Below are 17,509 nucleotides of genomic sequence, written 5' to 3' on the forward strand. Positions count from 1 at the left end.
ATTTATTTTTAATGTGTATCTTGCATTATTAATACTGGGCCTCACTGTGTGATGTAGCCATTTAAACTAATCAAAAGATTAACACAGATGCTTCTGATTTATTTTGTTGGTTTGGGGTTTTTTTAAACACTTTGCCTTGGAAGAAGAATATCATTCATTATCACAGAACTGCCTTTGACTGATGCTGTTTTATCCGTTTATATTTACATGATTAGTAATGCTACAATACTATTTTTCAATAGTACAATACTGAAGTTAACGTATACTATGTAATTTATTGTGTTTCTGTAACATAGCAACTATTTTTGAGGTTCCTTAGTCATGACAATGTAACATATGAGAAGCCATTAGACCTCAGTATTTTGAATCAAACAGATTTTTCTTTCAGAGTCTCTGTGTTTTGCTTGGAAAATATCATGTTTTTTACTAAATGTTGTGTCTTCGATTGATAAAATTCCATGTGGAAAAACTCAAGCTACTTAAAATCTCATAGAAGTAGTGAATGTTGGTTGAAATTTGTAAAAATTGGAGTTATATTCTGATGCAATTGTAAGCAGTGCATGCCGTCTTTAACTGAGCATTCTGCCTGAGAGATGCTAAGAATGAGGTTGATAATGTTATCAGTTACTGTTTTACCTTCTGCTCTGAAATTAACTTTGTGCTTTATGGCTAGTATATATAGCAGAACTATTAGCATCTCATTTAAGTCACTGAACTGTGTGTGTATATGCATATTTTCAAAAAGAATAAGAAAGATAAGGGGGAGTTATTCTCTTCATTGTCTCCTCTTCATGGGGAATGAAACCTGATTTTTAAACAAGAGATTGTCAGGTTGAGCCCTTTTTTGAAGAGCTGAGCATCACTGAAGTCAAAATGCTTTAGACACACGTAAATCAATCTGATCGCTATTTCTATTTTGGCGTTAGCTAAGCTGCTAGAGACAAGAAGAACAGGAGAAATTTGTCTTTCTTTAACAAATGCTTTTCTTTATTCTTCCTTGGTCACACAGTCATTCCCAGCACAGCACTGCAACCCGTCCTCCCACAGTGAGCTTGCAGCGGACCATTTCTGTGGAAGGGTAAGATGCTGATTCTCTGTTGAAGCTGCCTGTAGAGCTCTCAGCCACCACGAGAGCTGCCCACACCCACATAGCCACCACCTAGACGTGTTTTTGGCACACCGTGACCTTTAAGTCTGTGAGATGAAGGAATAAATACTGCCAAATTAGTGCTGGTCCTTTCTAGATACTTACACTGATAGGTCTGGTTTTCATGGAGATGAGAATATGTCATGGAGATGTGTTACCTACAGTTTCTTCAATTCATCTCACTTGACTGGTGTTAATATTTATGTGTCTTAGCTGTAAAATGGTTCCTACTAATCATGGAAATGCCCAGTGAAGTCTTACTCTATTTTCATTATGTATGCATGAATTCTTTTTGACTAAACAGTGTCCTGAGCTAAGGAGGAAGAAGTACTGATAGAGAGTAATAATCCTGTGCTGGTGTATATCTGTGTATATTAATGTGTTAACTGTAGAAGCATAGTTCTGAGTACTGAGCTGACTCAATTTTAACAAAAATAATTAGTTAATATGAATAATTCACAACCAGAGTTATTATTCCTGCATCTTTATGACAATTAGACAAGCTGATATTTAACACTGACACACAGATTTTGGCTGCCCTGGCTGATGTATTTTACAGGAAATATTAGATTTGTTTCTCCCCTCCCGTAGAAAGGGTGAACTGTTTGAAATCTTTTGTAGGCAGGGGTAATAACTTGTCATTCACTGCTCTCAGATCCTATTTCAAAGCCTTTCTTTCTTGTGATAAAAGTGAGAATCCAAAGTTTCCACTGAGGAAAGATGTCATCTTGTTGCATTTTGTTTTATGTTACAACCTGACTGTGGTGCAGTCAGAAAATCAAAGGGTAGATAGTGAAATAATCCACTCCTAAGTGAACCCCTTTTCTCACAAGTTTCAATGTTTTTTCTTATCTAGATCAAAGATTTAACATTTTAAGTTTTGATTTAAAATGTGTAGAACAGCTACAGTAATTATTCATTGAAAACAAGACTGAATAATGAAATTGCTACAGGAAAGGTGCATATGGCTTAAGGGCTGTCATTAGGAACATAATTCTAGAAATGAAGCCCTTAAAATCCAACCTGCTTGCTCAAAACAGGGCTATTTTCAAATTAGATCAGGTTGCTCAAGGTCTTGTCCAGTGACTGTCACCAGATGTGGAGATTGCACAAGTTCTGGGCAATCAGTGCTTAAACATCCTCAATTTGCATTTCTTTTCTTTATCTCTCTCTTCCTCTCCACTGAACAGAGAGACACATAATAAATTTCCCTGTCTTTTCTTCAAGTCAACTCATGAATAAATTGATGTCTGAAATAAAACTGAGCTTCAAGAACAAGTTTATAAATTAAAATGGTGATTGGATTAAAAAAAAAGAAAAATAATTTACTAAATTGAGATTTAATGAAACAAATTCCATTATGAAGTCTCTGACTTGGTCTACTGGACTCCTGGGTCTACTGGACTCCTGCAGGAGATATCCTGCAGGTTTAAGGTCGTACAAAATTTGGAAATCAATCTGTCTATATAAATTTTTAGATAAATTGCAGAATCTTTACAACTTGCATCTACTGTAAATGAATCATTAGAGTGCAGGAAGCCTGCAATTTATATTACAGGTCTCCTGCTGCTCAGGAGTTGGAAGAATATCTGGCTTGTAATTATTACTAATCAACTTACACTGAGTCATGTTTCATTTCACATAGGAAAGTGGGACTGTTAGCCTATTATACCACTGAGCAAAAAATAATCACCTCAGCCCTGAGTATTTCCTTATGTTAAAGCTCAATTTATTGTCATGTTTTTGTGAAGTCCATGCTGCTAAGTATGTTTATAGCTAATACAATTTGAGGTCAAAACAAAGTTATTTTTCTCTTTTAAGGACAAGGTTTTCCTGTATTGAGGTGACTCAGTAAATTGCTTTTGATGCACTTTGTAAATAGCTGCTGTACCTGCGAGGCATCTTGAGTACACGCTTAGATTTGAGGCCTGCATGCTGGCTCTGTGTGACTGACTGGGTCATCACTTGACGTAAGATAATAATTGGGTCCTGTGAAGGAAAAATGAAATATGGGAGGGCTAAAAAAATATAGGGGGAATTGCATTCGCTGGCATTTATTCCTTTCCACCCTGTTGAATATGTGATAATTGAGCTGGCGGGAACAGATCTTTTAAAAACTTTAATACTTTTGTCATCTAGGTAATTATTCATACATACATAAAAACATACATATTTTCTTTAGGGACGACTTTTGTGGACTTCATGCACAGCAAAAAAATGAGTAGCAAGGTGAAAACAAACACGAGGTGAACAGATTTATTATGTGTATAAAAGCATGAACTTCACAGGTGTTTGGTGTCACTGTTAGTGCCATCTGTTTAGTAACGCCCCTAATGGTTTATTTGCATGGTTTAAAAAAATTTTAAAATATTGCTGGTCTCAGTTTTTGGAAGTGGTTTTAAAGCACAATTTTATCTGTGAGTATCCAAAACAGGAAAAATACAGGGTGAAAACCAAAACCTGTTATTTGGAAACCCTGCTGTACTATCACACAAAGCTCTAATGTTAGTGGTGCATGATAGCTGTTCTTTCTGCAGTTGACACTCAGGCTAAATTGTATTTTACATGCTACCAGTCATCTCTTCTGCTGAGCTGCTTAGAAACTTATTTGACCAAGCGTGCTTTGATGGAGAGTTTAAAGAAATTCCTCAACGTGACTGAGTAACTCAAATATATATTAATATTTATACGTAAATAAACAGCATTTGAACCATGACTAAGGGTAAGAATTTTTCTCCTGAACAGGACAGATGCTACAGACTGCTTTGTGTTTCAGAAGTGTTGTATATAAAGTAACTCTAGATGCTTGCTACTAGCGAACTGTATATTGATATTTTGAATTGTGGCTTGGAGGCACTGCTATTTTTAGGAATTTTCTTAGCCTTTGAATATGTCTTGACTTCTGACAGTGCAATACCATTGCCTGTCACCGTTTCCATCTCACCTAACTGTGTCTACAAACTGAAAAGCTGGAGCATTCATGGTAAATAGAGCCATTGAATGGTGGAAGTACTAGTTTATAGAAAAGTGGTTTCAATTTGGAGCAAATAGTTTTTAAAAGCAGGATGCAAAGCTACATGTCTAGTATGGAGTTGCCTCTCCTGGTATAGCAGGTGAAACAGATGCCATTTTCACGCTTTATTTGGATTATTAGTATGTAAATAATGCACCTCGTATCAGGAAAGAGAGACAAGAGCTTATGTGAGACAAAATATAAATGAGTAAGTGTACTGGAATAATCGTCTCCCTTTCAAAGTTAAATTAGCTCTCCTCGTTTTGAAAATCAGTAAGATTTCTCAAATCTAGGAGACGTACTCCTGCGCATTTAAAGTAAATGTCAGGTGGCATGGTAAAAATATAGAGCATTTTTTCAAATGAAAGACTGTTCCTGAATGCCAATTCCATCTTGCTAGTTGCAATCAGAAAACATTGCCTTTAATTTCTCCAAAAAAGACAAAATGAAAGACTGTTAAAGTCCAGAGGGGTTCCCACAAAGCAATAAAGTTGCACATGTATAAGCCAGTGCGCTCGTGCATGCGTCAGTCAGGTTGAAGCCTGGCTCCCAGTTGATTCCCTTGTATTAAATATACTTCAAAGTTCATGACAAGTTAGACATGATGTTTGCAGAATAAATGCATTAAAGTAGTCAGTGTTAAAGTTAGGATAAAGTATTGCTTCTACAGTTCATGTCAACATTCAATCAACAAGAAATGCCAAGGAAACCAAAGTCAAATGAACAGATGAAATACTTGTTTCAAGCAGAATATGTAACTATAGTAAGCAGAATTGTATTTTGTTCTGCAATATGGTAAATGAACATCTCATTAAAGGCTGAATGCTTACTTGTTAGGATATCGACAATTAGTAAAATGAAATAAGAAGTCACTAATCAATTATACATAATGAAAATGAACGCTCCGCACATGGCCTAAACATTGTCTCAGTTTGAGAAGGCAAAGTTATGCCTCTGAACTGTGGTGATAGAAATAGAAAAGAGGAAGGTTTCCTTTTTTTCCTTATTTTCGATGATAATAATAACAACAACAACAACAATAATAACAGCAGTTATTATTCTATTTATATATTATTATATTATTAATATAATTCTATTATATTATATAATAGTATTATAGTTCGTTATTATTATTGTTGTTATTTTTTAATAATAATAATAGTAGTGGTAGTGGTGGTGGTGGTGATGATGATGATGATGATGATGATGATGAAGTCACAGATCAGGGATCAAACCCCACTGGTTCAGGTGCCCCACTGATGGGTACCACTGGGAGGAGGGACTGGGGAGTGAGCACAGGAAGGGCTGCAGCCCCTCACCACTGCCAGGTCATGGGGTTTGGGAAACCTCACGTTGGAGGTGGGGTTGAGGACGAAGGCAAGGGCTGGTGCTGTTTCACATTGTGCTGGAAAGATTTTGCTGAGCCTAATAGGGGAATCACAAGGGGAAAAGTAAAAGCCAAGATGCTCCAGAAGTGATGCTTCAATAAAGCAATAGATGGGAGCACTGCAGATAGATTTTTCTCTGAATTGTTGTGAAGCAGATCCATAGAAGGTATTAAAGAAGCTTTAAATAAGCCAAGTAAGTTTGGTTTTGCCTGAATTTCAATGTCATTTAAAAAGGTGTGTGTGCCTATTCCAGGCCTCCAGCCACTTCAGATTTCAGATTCTCTCTCATGTGATTAGTCAGATTCTAAAACACCATACCCACTGCCCACCCTAGCTTTCTGCGTTAAATGCTGCTCAGTCTGTTTGGATTGCCTTTTTTAGGCCCTTCCTGTATGAATGACTGAAATAAACATGCAGTTATTTATCAGAATTTTTTGAAGCATGAGAAGGAAGCTAGAAATATTGTTCTGAAAAAGAAATGATTGATTGACCAACATAAGCAGGCAAAGCTCAGTGCTCACACAGTGAATAATCCAAAGGCAAATACTGTATTGCTCAAGAGAATGGTGCTTTGATCCCTTAGATTTGGGGTTATTTTCCCAATTATGAAAAAAAAAAAGGCAAAACAGAACCAGCAAAACAACAGAAACCTGCAGCCAAAACAAGATCAAAGCCACATTTCCAAGTCCCTGCTGATTTGGGATACCTCATTGACTGTATGTGACTGAAGAAGTCTCCAGGGTCTGATGTCTGAAAGCACCCGGTGTGCTTAAATTTCTGTAGATGTTCCAAAACACAAAATCATGTCAATGCCCCGATTTCATAGATGGTGCAAAAGAAACAGAGAGACAGAACTGTGTCCATGTGAGATGAATACTAAAACTAACTGTATTCTTCCGTGTAGCCAGCAGCATAAAATAAGCAAATTAAAAATGGATTTTCTTTCAGTTAGTTATTATAAGAATTACTTGTTTTCGGAAAGCTCTTCCCCCTCATTTATCAGTCCGGTTTTAAATCTCTTAAATTAAATCTATAATTACTGTGGATTCACAGTCTATAGAAGAATGATAGGGATGTTCGCATTTTTTGTCTTATCATTTTCTTACTGTAAAAGAGTAAACTGATCAAAGGAAATATTCAGTACAAGCATAGTGGATACAAAGCACTCAGCTGTTTTTCAAGAAAATGAAAAAATAAAACAAAAATGAACCAAAAGAAGTGGAAAAATGCCTCACTTTTTAAAATTTGTTTTTGTTAATCACATTATTATGACAGAAGAAATTTTCTTAAGTGTTGAAGTTTCATCCACTCTGCTTTGTTACTGCTTATTGGTTTCAAATGTTAATTGAATAAAACTTTCCTTACATCAGGCCTGCAATTTATAATGTGCTTTACAGAATCTGATCAGATGCATTCCCTGAAGCAAGCAACCAAGTCCATCCAAATTGATTCTCCCATTGATTTTTGAGCCTGTAGATTTTTGTGGATTGCAGCACTTTATTTGCTCCTTTGCTCCTGGCTCTCTTACAGTGAATTTTCCTTTCTTTTTTCTACCACTTTAAATCCTTCCCTGTTCTCCTTTACAGAGGCACTGTCACCCTTTTTCCCATTCTCTATTTTATTTGCTCTCTTCCTTTTTTTTTCCCCTTTTTTCCCCTTTTTTTTTTTACCTTTCTGCTGCCTTCTGCCAGTCCAGGATTGTTTTCATCTCATTCCTTCCTAATTTCTGCTTGGTTTCCCCTGCTGCTCTTCTCTGTTTGTATTTGGTACAGACCTGCAGGAAGACATAAAACCTGCACACACAGAATTACCAGAAGTGCTGGTATGCTTTGTTAGCACCTAGAAACACCTTCAGCCGTATTTGTCACACAAGAAACTGTAAATGGGATAAGCAGTTAAAGCTGGAGGCAGAATCATGCATTTCAGAATCACTGGCTGTTACTCGTCTTTTTTTCTAGGTGCAGAGTGCCACCTATTGCCTCCAAACGAAACACTGAGCTTTCAAAATAAATTTTTAAATAAATTACCCTGAGATTCCCTTTGCCTCGGTTTGCTTTTTTTCTGTGGATAACTGCACTTTTTACTGAGTGCATTTACTGCAAGAAAACATCATTCACATTTGAGTTACTTTCCTTGCACTTCTTACCCTATCATCTGTAAGTCTTTGATTCCATTACTTCCTTTACAGCATTTATCTGCATTCTGTCTAAAATCTCATGTGGATGAGAATGACTTTTATAAAGAATTTTAATAGAGGCAAAGTGTTTCTCCTTAATGTTCCTTCCCAGATAATAAAGAAAAGTTGGAGCACTTGCTCTTAGATCTCCTTGATCTTATTAAAAGAGATGAATAGAAACTTACACTCCAGATGAATAAATATGCAACATCTGCATCTTAACTTTACGAAAAATATTTATTTCTTTGAGTGTGGCTAAAGCAGATGACTCATTTCTTCATTACTCTTAAGAGATCACCTGGTCAGTGGCAGTTTATTTGCTTGAGAAACTTTTTTACTTTAACTTCATAGCAAACTACAAAGCTTCATTATCATCATAAGGGGTTTTTCACATTTTCATGTGAAATACACTGTGAAAATGTAAACCAAGATACCTTTTTAAATAATCTTAGTAATTTATGATGTTTTGGTGAATTGGCAGATACCTTCTGCTCCCTGTAGCTTTTGCAGTCCAGTTGTGGCTTAAAGGTTCTTCCTGTGATGATGACAACCACACTTCTTCATTCTTGCATCCACATTTCAGGTCCTGCAGGATACTCAGATATGTAAGAAATATGAAGCCATGTGATGGTTGGTCACTCTCTATATAGCCAAATTTGAGACATGACCAAAATGACCTGATCAGGGTAAAGAGTGGGAGCCAAACCTCAGTGTGTTCTAATCACGGCTTCTGACATTTCCCCATCATTTTTTGAGCTTCCTCTGAACATCATCATCCAGGAGCAGAATGGGAATTTTGCTGTCAAAAGGCCAAAATTACAAACCAGCACTGACAGCATTTTAGGTGTAAATCTGCTGACTCGATCAGAGACAGCGATTAATAACTGGGCCAACGTTTTGTTGAGCTGCACAGCTCACTACTCAGTAGCTACCCAGTTGTACTGACCTACTTTTGCCCATAGCACTGGCTTCCAACTTTATCACCCAAGCTGCCTGTCATATGTGGAAATACTCCATTTCGTTTTGTACAAGAGCTCTCCTGCTTTCTCACCAGCAGAGCATGTAAATATTTGTTTGGCTTCATTACCTCTTTTTCTTCGAGGCTCAGGTAAATGATAATGGCAGTAGCTCAGCTCTCGCTCAGTATTTTTGATGCATAGGCCTCAAAGACAGTAAGTGTCACCGTATCATTTTGTGGATGAGAAAATTGAAGCTGGAGGAAGAAATGACTTGCCAAAATCACTGGGCAGCCCATGGGCTAAGTGGGGGAAGGAACCCACGCTCCCAACTCACTGTCCTGGTCCTGCTCCAACCCCCAGGCCACCCTTCTTAATTACAAACCTGTTCAGACATCTTCAATCCGGAGTACATTATGCCTAATCTGCACATACTTAAGAAGGCGCTAAAAGTGTTGCTACAAGGCAAATCAACAGCCATGATCCAAAGGAAAATGAAACTCACTTTATATTCTGATTCATTCAAAATACTTCAGGAATATACAAATGCAATATGGAATATGCCTTTTTCTCACAGCTGTATTTTTAAAAGGTTGTTTAGTGACTATTCAATGTTAAGAAAAAGTTATAAATGGAGGAACATATGGAGCAGGATTAATGTTTTCACTGAAGGGTACTATCGCCATTAAAAAGATTATTTAAAAAATTGCTTTAGCTTTTTCTTTCAAAAATATTAAACTTTGGTTTCAGAAATTTGAGATGTTATTTAAAGATCATGATCAAGCTAAGGATACTGTTTGGACATTAGCACTGGGCAAAGATGAACAAACACGTCCTGATTTTGGAATTATCATGTAAAGTTAAGTCCCAGTGTATAAAGCCATAAGACTTAACTCCCATAAAATAAGACACCCTTTGATGCATCACTTCTCTCTCTCCTTCTTTTAATTTTCTTTAAAAACAAAATGGATATGAAAAAGCTATCTGTACGATGTAGAATTTGTTATATAGTACACAGGAAATAGTGGATCTTTTTTACAAGAAGCAATCTGGGGTGTTTCTGTAGACGACGTGTGTGTGTGTTGTCAGTTTGCTTTAACTTTTATTCGTAAAAAACTGAATTGGGAGAACATGCTGTTTCTCTCTGAGGAGTCACAGACACATCAATGCACGTATTTGTGAGTATTGCAAGGCTGGGCTTAAGGTTTACACATACTGATCTAATAGCATTTACGCCTTGGCTGGAAAGTAAATTGTAAGAGGGATTTGAAATTGGGTAAGTACCAATAAATACGATGTGTGTAAATGTGTATATGCTTGTGTGTATATGTACAGTAGGAATTTGGAACACAAATACTTGCAACACTTTCTCAAGGATGGTGCTTTGATTGCTTAGGAAAGTCATCTCTCTCTGCACATGTTTTCCTGTCAGAAAATTGTATGTTCTTATGTTTACATCCTTTGGTGGCACATTTTCAATTTACAGGTGGAAAGTGCTATATTAGCCATAGCTGGTTTTATTTATTTATTGATTTCCATCATAATGAACAACTTTTTAAACCTGTAAGACAAAAGCAGATATTTCTTGGTCTGGTTCAGTCATAAAGCTGCTGTGTGATGTTACAGTTACAAGCTCCTGATAACATCAAATCAGAGTTTTTAATGAGATTTTGCTCTATTATCTTGATCACACAAATGTTGTTATTTACTCCAAAACTGTCATGATCAAACACATTTGCCATTGCTTTGCCAAGAGTTTTAAATTTTTCTTTGTTCGTTTGTTTAAAAAGAAATCCTAGAACTTAAAATAAAAAGGTATTGTGTGAAGATTGATTCTATTTGTATATATAGTATTGTTATAAATCAGAAAAAAATATCTTCAGTGTTTTGGTTTTTCTTTTAATAAATCCATTACTTAAATTAGTGAAGATGGCACCAGTGGGCTGAAATTAATAGAGATGTTTGAGCGTTTTGAATGGATAAACATTATCATTTTGTTTCCATACAGAGAGCCTCGAAAAATCATCCTGCACAAGGGCTCCACAGGACTTGGTTTTAACATTGTGGGAGGAGAAGATGGGGAAGGCATTTTCGTGTCTTTCATCCTAGCAGGCGGGCCTGCCGATCTCAGCGGAGAACTGCAGAGAGGAGATCAAATTTTGTCTGTAAGTATTTGTGATGGGCTTTGCTGGCCAACTACTTCATCTCCTTCTTTGTCTGTACTGCACAGGACGCACAAAGATGTCTGTTTGGTTTCTGTGTTGTGAAATCCAAGCTGGAAGCGGTTTATCACTGAAGATTTTGGTTTTTTCCTCTTGGTTTTTGTTGCATTTGTTAATGGTGTTACCTGCACTTAGCTCAGAGTGAGACTTCGCTCTGCTTAATGCTATCTACAGTATGGCAACATCCTGGAGATGACCTAAACACAGTGTGGACCTCAGCATCTCCCATTTTAGCCCATCATCCAATCCCATTTTGCCCCAAATGCACTAATGAGTCCAAAGATACTTCCCAATTTCAGCTTTTCTTTGAGAAGAAAAAGCAGTAGGATAAGATGGGGGTGCCATCTAGTGTGCACTAAACTGCTTAGCAAATAGCCCAATACAAGGAGGAGATTAATTAGGTTATGTTAATTATCCCTGCTTCTCTAATGAATTTTATGATTGCTCTGAAATTAATTTTCAAACTTTAGAGGATAGAAGGCTTTATAGCCTGAGGTTATATTTTGCATACTCTGTCTCAAAAACATCTTTTAAATTTTTCATTCATGTACATATTGATAACACGCATTTAAAAAACAGCATTTATGTTTTAGGCTCTGTCAAGTAATTGAACACATGACTGAAACGGTCTCAACATAAAGGATTTTGAATGTCAATGAAAACCTTGAAAATGTAGTTAAATATCCGTTCACATTATACCGCCTTACAGAAAGAAGAAAGTATCCCAAGTTGATACGGTCGTGGGGGTTTTGTGTGGAGTACACAAATAGCCTAGGCAAAGAGCTGAAACTCAGGAATTATTCATCTTGGATGAGTGATGGACCCGCTAGGCTGCAGCATCACTCACAGCTGCTCTCAGGCTTGCTGACCCTGTGGATCTTGATTCCTTGGCTCCACTTTGGTTAGCAGCAGTGGCAGGAGAAGGCTGTTACAGCATTGTTATGTGGCACTTTCATGGTCAATGTTTAAATCTCTTCATGAGGAAGCTGGAAATGGTTTTCCTACATTGCTTAGGAGTTTCTTGGCCACGTCTATTCTACCCTCAGCGAGTTTGCAGATGACACCAAGTTGGGGAGGGAGTGTTGACCTGCTTGAGGGTAGGAATGCTCTGCAGAGGGATCTGGACAGGCTGGATCCATGGGCTGAGGCCAACTGTATGAGGTTCAACAAGGCCAAGTGCTGGGTCCTGCACTTGGGTCACAACAACCCCATGGATGCTGCAGGCATGGGGAGGAGTGGCTGGAGAGCAGCCAGGCAGAAAAGGACCTGGGTGTACCAGTCAACAGCTGACTGCCCAGGTTGCCAAGAAGGCCAGCAGCATCCTGGCTTGTATCAGAAATAGAGTGACCAGCAGGAGCAGGGAAGTGATTCTTCCCCTGCACTCAGCACTGGTGAGGCTGCACCTTGAATCCTCTGTTCAGTTTTGAGCCTCTCACTCCCAGAAGGACATTGAGGGACTGGAGCATGGCCAGAGAAGGGCAATGGAGCTGGGGAGGAGTCTGGAGCACCCGAATGATGGGGAGAGGCTGAGGGAACTGGAGTTGTTTAACCTGGAGACTGAGGGAAGACCTTATCACCCTCTACAACTCCCTGAAAGAAGGGTGTAGTGAGTCTCTTCTCCCTTGTGGCTAAAGATAGGACAAGGGGTAATGGCCTCAAGTTGCACCAGGGGAGGTTTAGATTGGATATGAGGAAAAAATCCCTCATTGAAAGGGTTGTCAAGCACTGGAAGGGGCTGCCCAGGGAGGTGGTTGAGTCACCATCCCTGGAGGTGTTTAAAAGGTGGGTAAATGAGGTACTTAGAGACATAGTTTAGTAGTGGTCACGTTATGGTTGGACTGAATCATCTCAAAGATCTTTTCCAGCCAAATGACTCTATGATTCTATGAAAGGTGAATTTATCTTCCACCTGTCAAAGTTTTGGTGTGAAAAGATAGCTGGGACTGCTTTGAGATACATATTGAAAATCTGGCTTGTTAACACCAAAAGGATACAGTAACTTGAAGTTGTGGGTACTGTAATAGTATATTTTATCTAGACTTGTTCCTTGAAAATGCTTTAAGAAAAATTGAGAAAGAGTAAGTAAAAGATAGTTTGGTGCTTTAAAGAGATCCCTAAGTAGAAAGTTTGTAGGGAACTGCAAGAAAACCAAAATAGGTTATCAATAAGGTTATCAACATGAAGATATAAGGAAGGCAAATGCCTCTGCCAAGAACATAGACAAGAAACCCGAAGAACAGAAATGGAAATTTCTTCAGGACAACTATGCAACTTATTTGTCTTTGGCCAGATGCAGCAAAATAAGGCTGACTGAAGAAGCACTATGGGTTCATAGCCTTATACAGTACATAGTATTCAGAACTCCAGCAGCTCAGATACAAATTTAATAGTCCCTTTTCCTTTATTTTTACGCAAGGATATATTTAGCACTGTAGGATACTGCCACAGCTGAATTTTTAACTCTGTTTTTTTGTCTGTTTCGCAGCGATATTTTCCGTAAGTTCTAATTAAAGTTACCAGTGTTACAGCAGCATTTACTTGTCAGGCAGGAGTAGTTTATTTGTTCATTGAGCAGAGGGGAATGAAATTTATTGCTAAATTAGGCTGCATGCATATCTTCAGGCAATCACCAAGTCAGGCACTGCTGACATATTTTGTCACAAATAACTATTATGAATCCATCTTTCCATATTCAAACAAAACAAATTTCATGCACAGGCTACTTTATGACCTGAATTATCTTAGGCCATCATTTGGTGAAGGGTCCCAGACACCTTAATTTTATAAGGGCTACACAAAGTAGGTCTGTTTCTCTCTGTTTATTCTTTCTTGTCTCATCCCTCAGAAACACTTACTTCCCTACTGAATTTTTTCCCATTTGTTTCTTGAAACATGACAAATCTGATTTACCAAGAACAAATAGTACCCGCAGAGCTAGTATTTTTAATTAACTCAAGCTTGGTTAAATTTCTTTCAGACAGGAAGCACAGTAAATGATTTAAACTTTGGAGAGCTGGATTTCATTCTCTGATTTTCCTATTGTGCTTCTGTTCAACCTTAGGCAAGATGCTTTATATTTATTGGTTTTTAAGCATGAAACTTCCGTGTGGAAGAAGAGGATCACAGCACTTTCTTATTTTATGCCTGCGCTGTGAATGTGGCAAAGTGTTGACAGTCGCGAGATGTATATACTCACCTTTGGGAAGTTACCTATAAAAGTACCTTAAATAGATTGTTAATCCATGAGTTAGACCCAACCAAGCTAGGAATAATCATTGCCTTTGGGTGACACACTGGAAATCTATATATATATTTTCCCAGAATTAGCCCACAAGGCTTGGAAAGATCCTATAATCGCTCTGCTTCTTGCTCCCAGTTACGTGATGGGCAGGGGTCCAAACCTACAGCCCTCAAGGGGCTCAGTGAAAGACTGTACCGCAGCCTTGGCCCCATGGATAAGTGAAAATTGAGTTTATTTTGCCCAAATGCCACCAGATGGCATCACAGGATCAGTAAAGGAAAAGCTCTGCCTTTGGAAACTGGCTAAACCCTTAGGAAAAGCAGCAATAGCCGTGTTTTTCTGGTTTGGGTTAATTGGCTGGAAATGTTTAAAACTTATCGCAGGAAGCAGACTGATGTTCCCGACGCTTCTGTGCAAAGACACAAAATTATTCACATCTGAACCTTGAATTCAAATTGAAGAATAATGGAAAACACTTTGTTTCAAACGGCAAAACATTTCAAATAGCAAAAAAGTGAATTAGTGTTACATTCATGACAAACTGTTTTTTCCCCCAAAAGGTAGGATTTTTTTTTAATGCTGGTTTCTTCTTGCTATAATTCATTATGCTCATGTGAATTACCACCAAACTAAACCTTTTCATTCTCAATTCTGGAAGTCTTTAAAATGTAGTGATACATACATCACCAGTGTACATTCATCACTAGAACTGAACATATCCCTCCCTGTAGTATTGCCCTCTTATTAAGTATAATGTCAATATTATCAAGTAGCATTTTGAATACTAATTGACATCAAGACTTGATTTGCTGGGCACTGTGTACACACGGATTAATTTTCATCTTGGATGTTTATAAGCCAAATGAACGGCTCAGAATATCAATGGAAGTATTATTTCCACTTTAGAGCAGTGGAAATGAGGTGCCATTACGTAAATAAATTTGTTTCAAATCATGTGAGATGTCTGAGCCAAGTCTAGACTTAGAGACTGCTTGAACTCTGATCTAACATCAAGTTCTCCATCTGTTAGAAAATGCAGTCTTCAATAAAAATAAAACGTAATGTTCCTTGATGCCATTCTTGCAGTTTAAAACTCCACTTCCAGGGCTAAGGGATAAATTGCCTATTACAACAGCAATGGGAAGCCAGTGCTGTTTGCTGAAAATCACCTGGTTGAGAACACATGATTTCCAGGAGCCATAAGCACAAAGTGGCCATACATTCTGCATATATACTTGCTGATGGAAAGCAGTACAGATCTTATAATTTTAGGAAAGAGGTACTTAGTGAATACTTTGTAATTTTTAGGGGACATTTGGTCCTATTCAAACAAAAATTGCTGCATCATTTTTTGCCTTACAATCTCAAATCAAAATTACAATAAAAATACCTATTTATTTTAGTGTCTTAGCTTGCAAGCTTTAAAGCACTTTCAGCAGCAAGTGGGCAACTTCATCTATAGGATACCTAAAGTATCTCTTCAGTACCTAAAGCACAGAGAGTTAGTTTACACATGTAAATTCAGCAGCAAAATTCAGATTTCCAATTTACATACAATTAGTCCATATTGCTCCTCAAATTCCTATGGAAGACATTGTTTTCAAACAGCTTTATACATTTCCATAAGACTGCATCAAGTTAAAAATAAGTATAAAAGAGAGAATTAAGGTGAATTAATAGCCATAAGGAGGTAACGGCAAGTATTAGCATTTGAATCTTAACTTTCGGGATTACTGGTTTTTATGTCTTTGGACAAGACTAAACCTCAGCTTAAGATACATGAATTCAGACATCTACATTTTTGCTGAGTGTCTGGTTGCTATTAAAGTCAATGAAGGCTGACAAATCATTCACCTGGCCAACTATGAGTTGTGTGGAGCGAGCTGATTCGCTCTGTGAGCTTTATTGCCTGTATTGATTGGGTATCCATTGACTTGAATGCATTTATCACATGCGTGTGTGTCTATATTTAGGGTTCTTAAACCAAATCACACATTTCATGTGTTTGCCTTTATAATACATGTTTGCATTTTTCACCTAACATCGTGCTTTTTTCATCACAAAGAAAAGAAAAATAGAATTGTGGAACATAAAAGCAGTATCAGTTTTATTTCATTCTTATGTAGTAAGTCTTATTTAGTGCCTCGTGGTTCACAACAGCAGGATGAAGCATGGCTGGAAGCTTGAAAGTCCAATCAAGAGAAAAAGATGACTGCTTGCTCAGGAGCAACATTGCTGCTCCCAACCAACACATCCCACGGGTTACCTTAAGGAAATAAAACAAGTTTCCTGAAGGGTAATTGCTCAACAGCAACAGGAAAAATAATAGAAAAAGTGAAGATGCAGGTAGTGCTCTTGTAGTGCTTCCATTTTCCCGAGTGAATGATATAAACATGGTTCACCAAATTTGTGTGATTCTCATCTTGACCTAGCAATTTTTTTTTCTACCTTTTTTAAAAGCTTTTTTTCCCCTGTCTTTTTTTCCCCTGCTACTTTCTAAAAATCAAATAACTATGCATTGAGAAAGGGCTACCAGAGATACTCTGTGGGGTTTTCTGTCACTGGTTAATGCTAGATACAGTGAGTAGATGCTGGTATTTCAGTGTCTCACTTCAGTACTTTCTCTGGTCTTTTATCCAATGTTCTCCCTTGTAGAGGGAAGGTGATCTCCTATATTGATTACATTTTTGTCTTGTGTCTGTGCATCGTCCTGCTGTCATTTTTTGTGAGATGTTTGCTTTCCCTTATGAGCAGTTTAAATGCTTCTCTCTACTCTCTCACAACTCCTACCCGCCTCCTCACTCACATCTGTAGAAAAATACAATATGCACTTGAAAAAATACAATGTTCTGCAATTTCTACTCCAAAATGTGTGTCTATAGAGCAGGATAGAGTGTAAGGATTATGTGCTTATTTATAGCAAACATTTATGCTTTTTATTTGCTACAGTTAGAACTGACCTTCAGATTGACTTCCCTTACTTTGGTGCAGAGAAGCTTTCAACTTTCTAATTTAAAATGGCTTTTTGTTCATGGTAAAAGTGGTAAAACTACTTGGGGCAAAGAGTGCATTCTGTTACCTAGTTACAAAACTAAGAAAAAATGGCAAATACCATTTGGTTTTTGCTTCTCAGATTTTTTTTTTAATTCCAAATTGCAACTGGCTTGGAAAATAGGGCACGGAATCAAATTCTGTGGTCTTTTGCTGCAGTTGTCCATGGAAACTCCCTTTATGTTTTTAGCATTAATCCTAATTAGACAAAAAGAAAAATATTACTATGTAAACTTGCTCTGCATTGATGTATAGAGTACTGTATGTTATATATTGGGAATGTTCACACACAGAATCACGCACAGAATCACACAG

General features: G+C 37.5%; 1 protein-coding gene across 1 annotated transcript in view; it reads left to right on the plus strand.

Moving 5' to 3' along the window:
* The window catches only part of LOC104548012 (disks large homolog 2), a gene marked incomplete at both ends in the record, with an annotated part of 122,807 nt that extends 111,962 nt beyond the window's left edge, over positions 1-10,845 (plus strand). Inside the window, 2 exons of the mRNA XM_010193913.1 lie at positions 1,010-1,078; positions 10,689-10,845. Of these exons, the coding sequence (XP_010192215.1) occupies positions 1,010-1,078; positions 10,689-10,845 (226 nt within the window). The remainder of the gene's footprint in view (positions 1-1,009; positions 1,079-10,688) is intronic.
* Between the last annotated feature and the right edge of the window lie 6,664 nt (positions 10,846-17,509).

This window comes from Mesitornis unicolor, unplaced genomic scaffold, assembly GCF_000695765.1.
Source record: "Mesitornis unicolor isolate BGI_N332 unplaced genomic scaffold, ASM69576v1 scaffold14681, whole genome shotgun sequence".
Lineage (NCBI taxonomy): Eukaryota > Metazoa > Chordata > Aves > Mesitornithiformes > Mesitornithidae > Mesitornis > Mesitornis unicolor.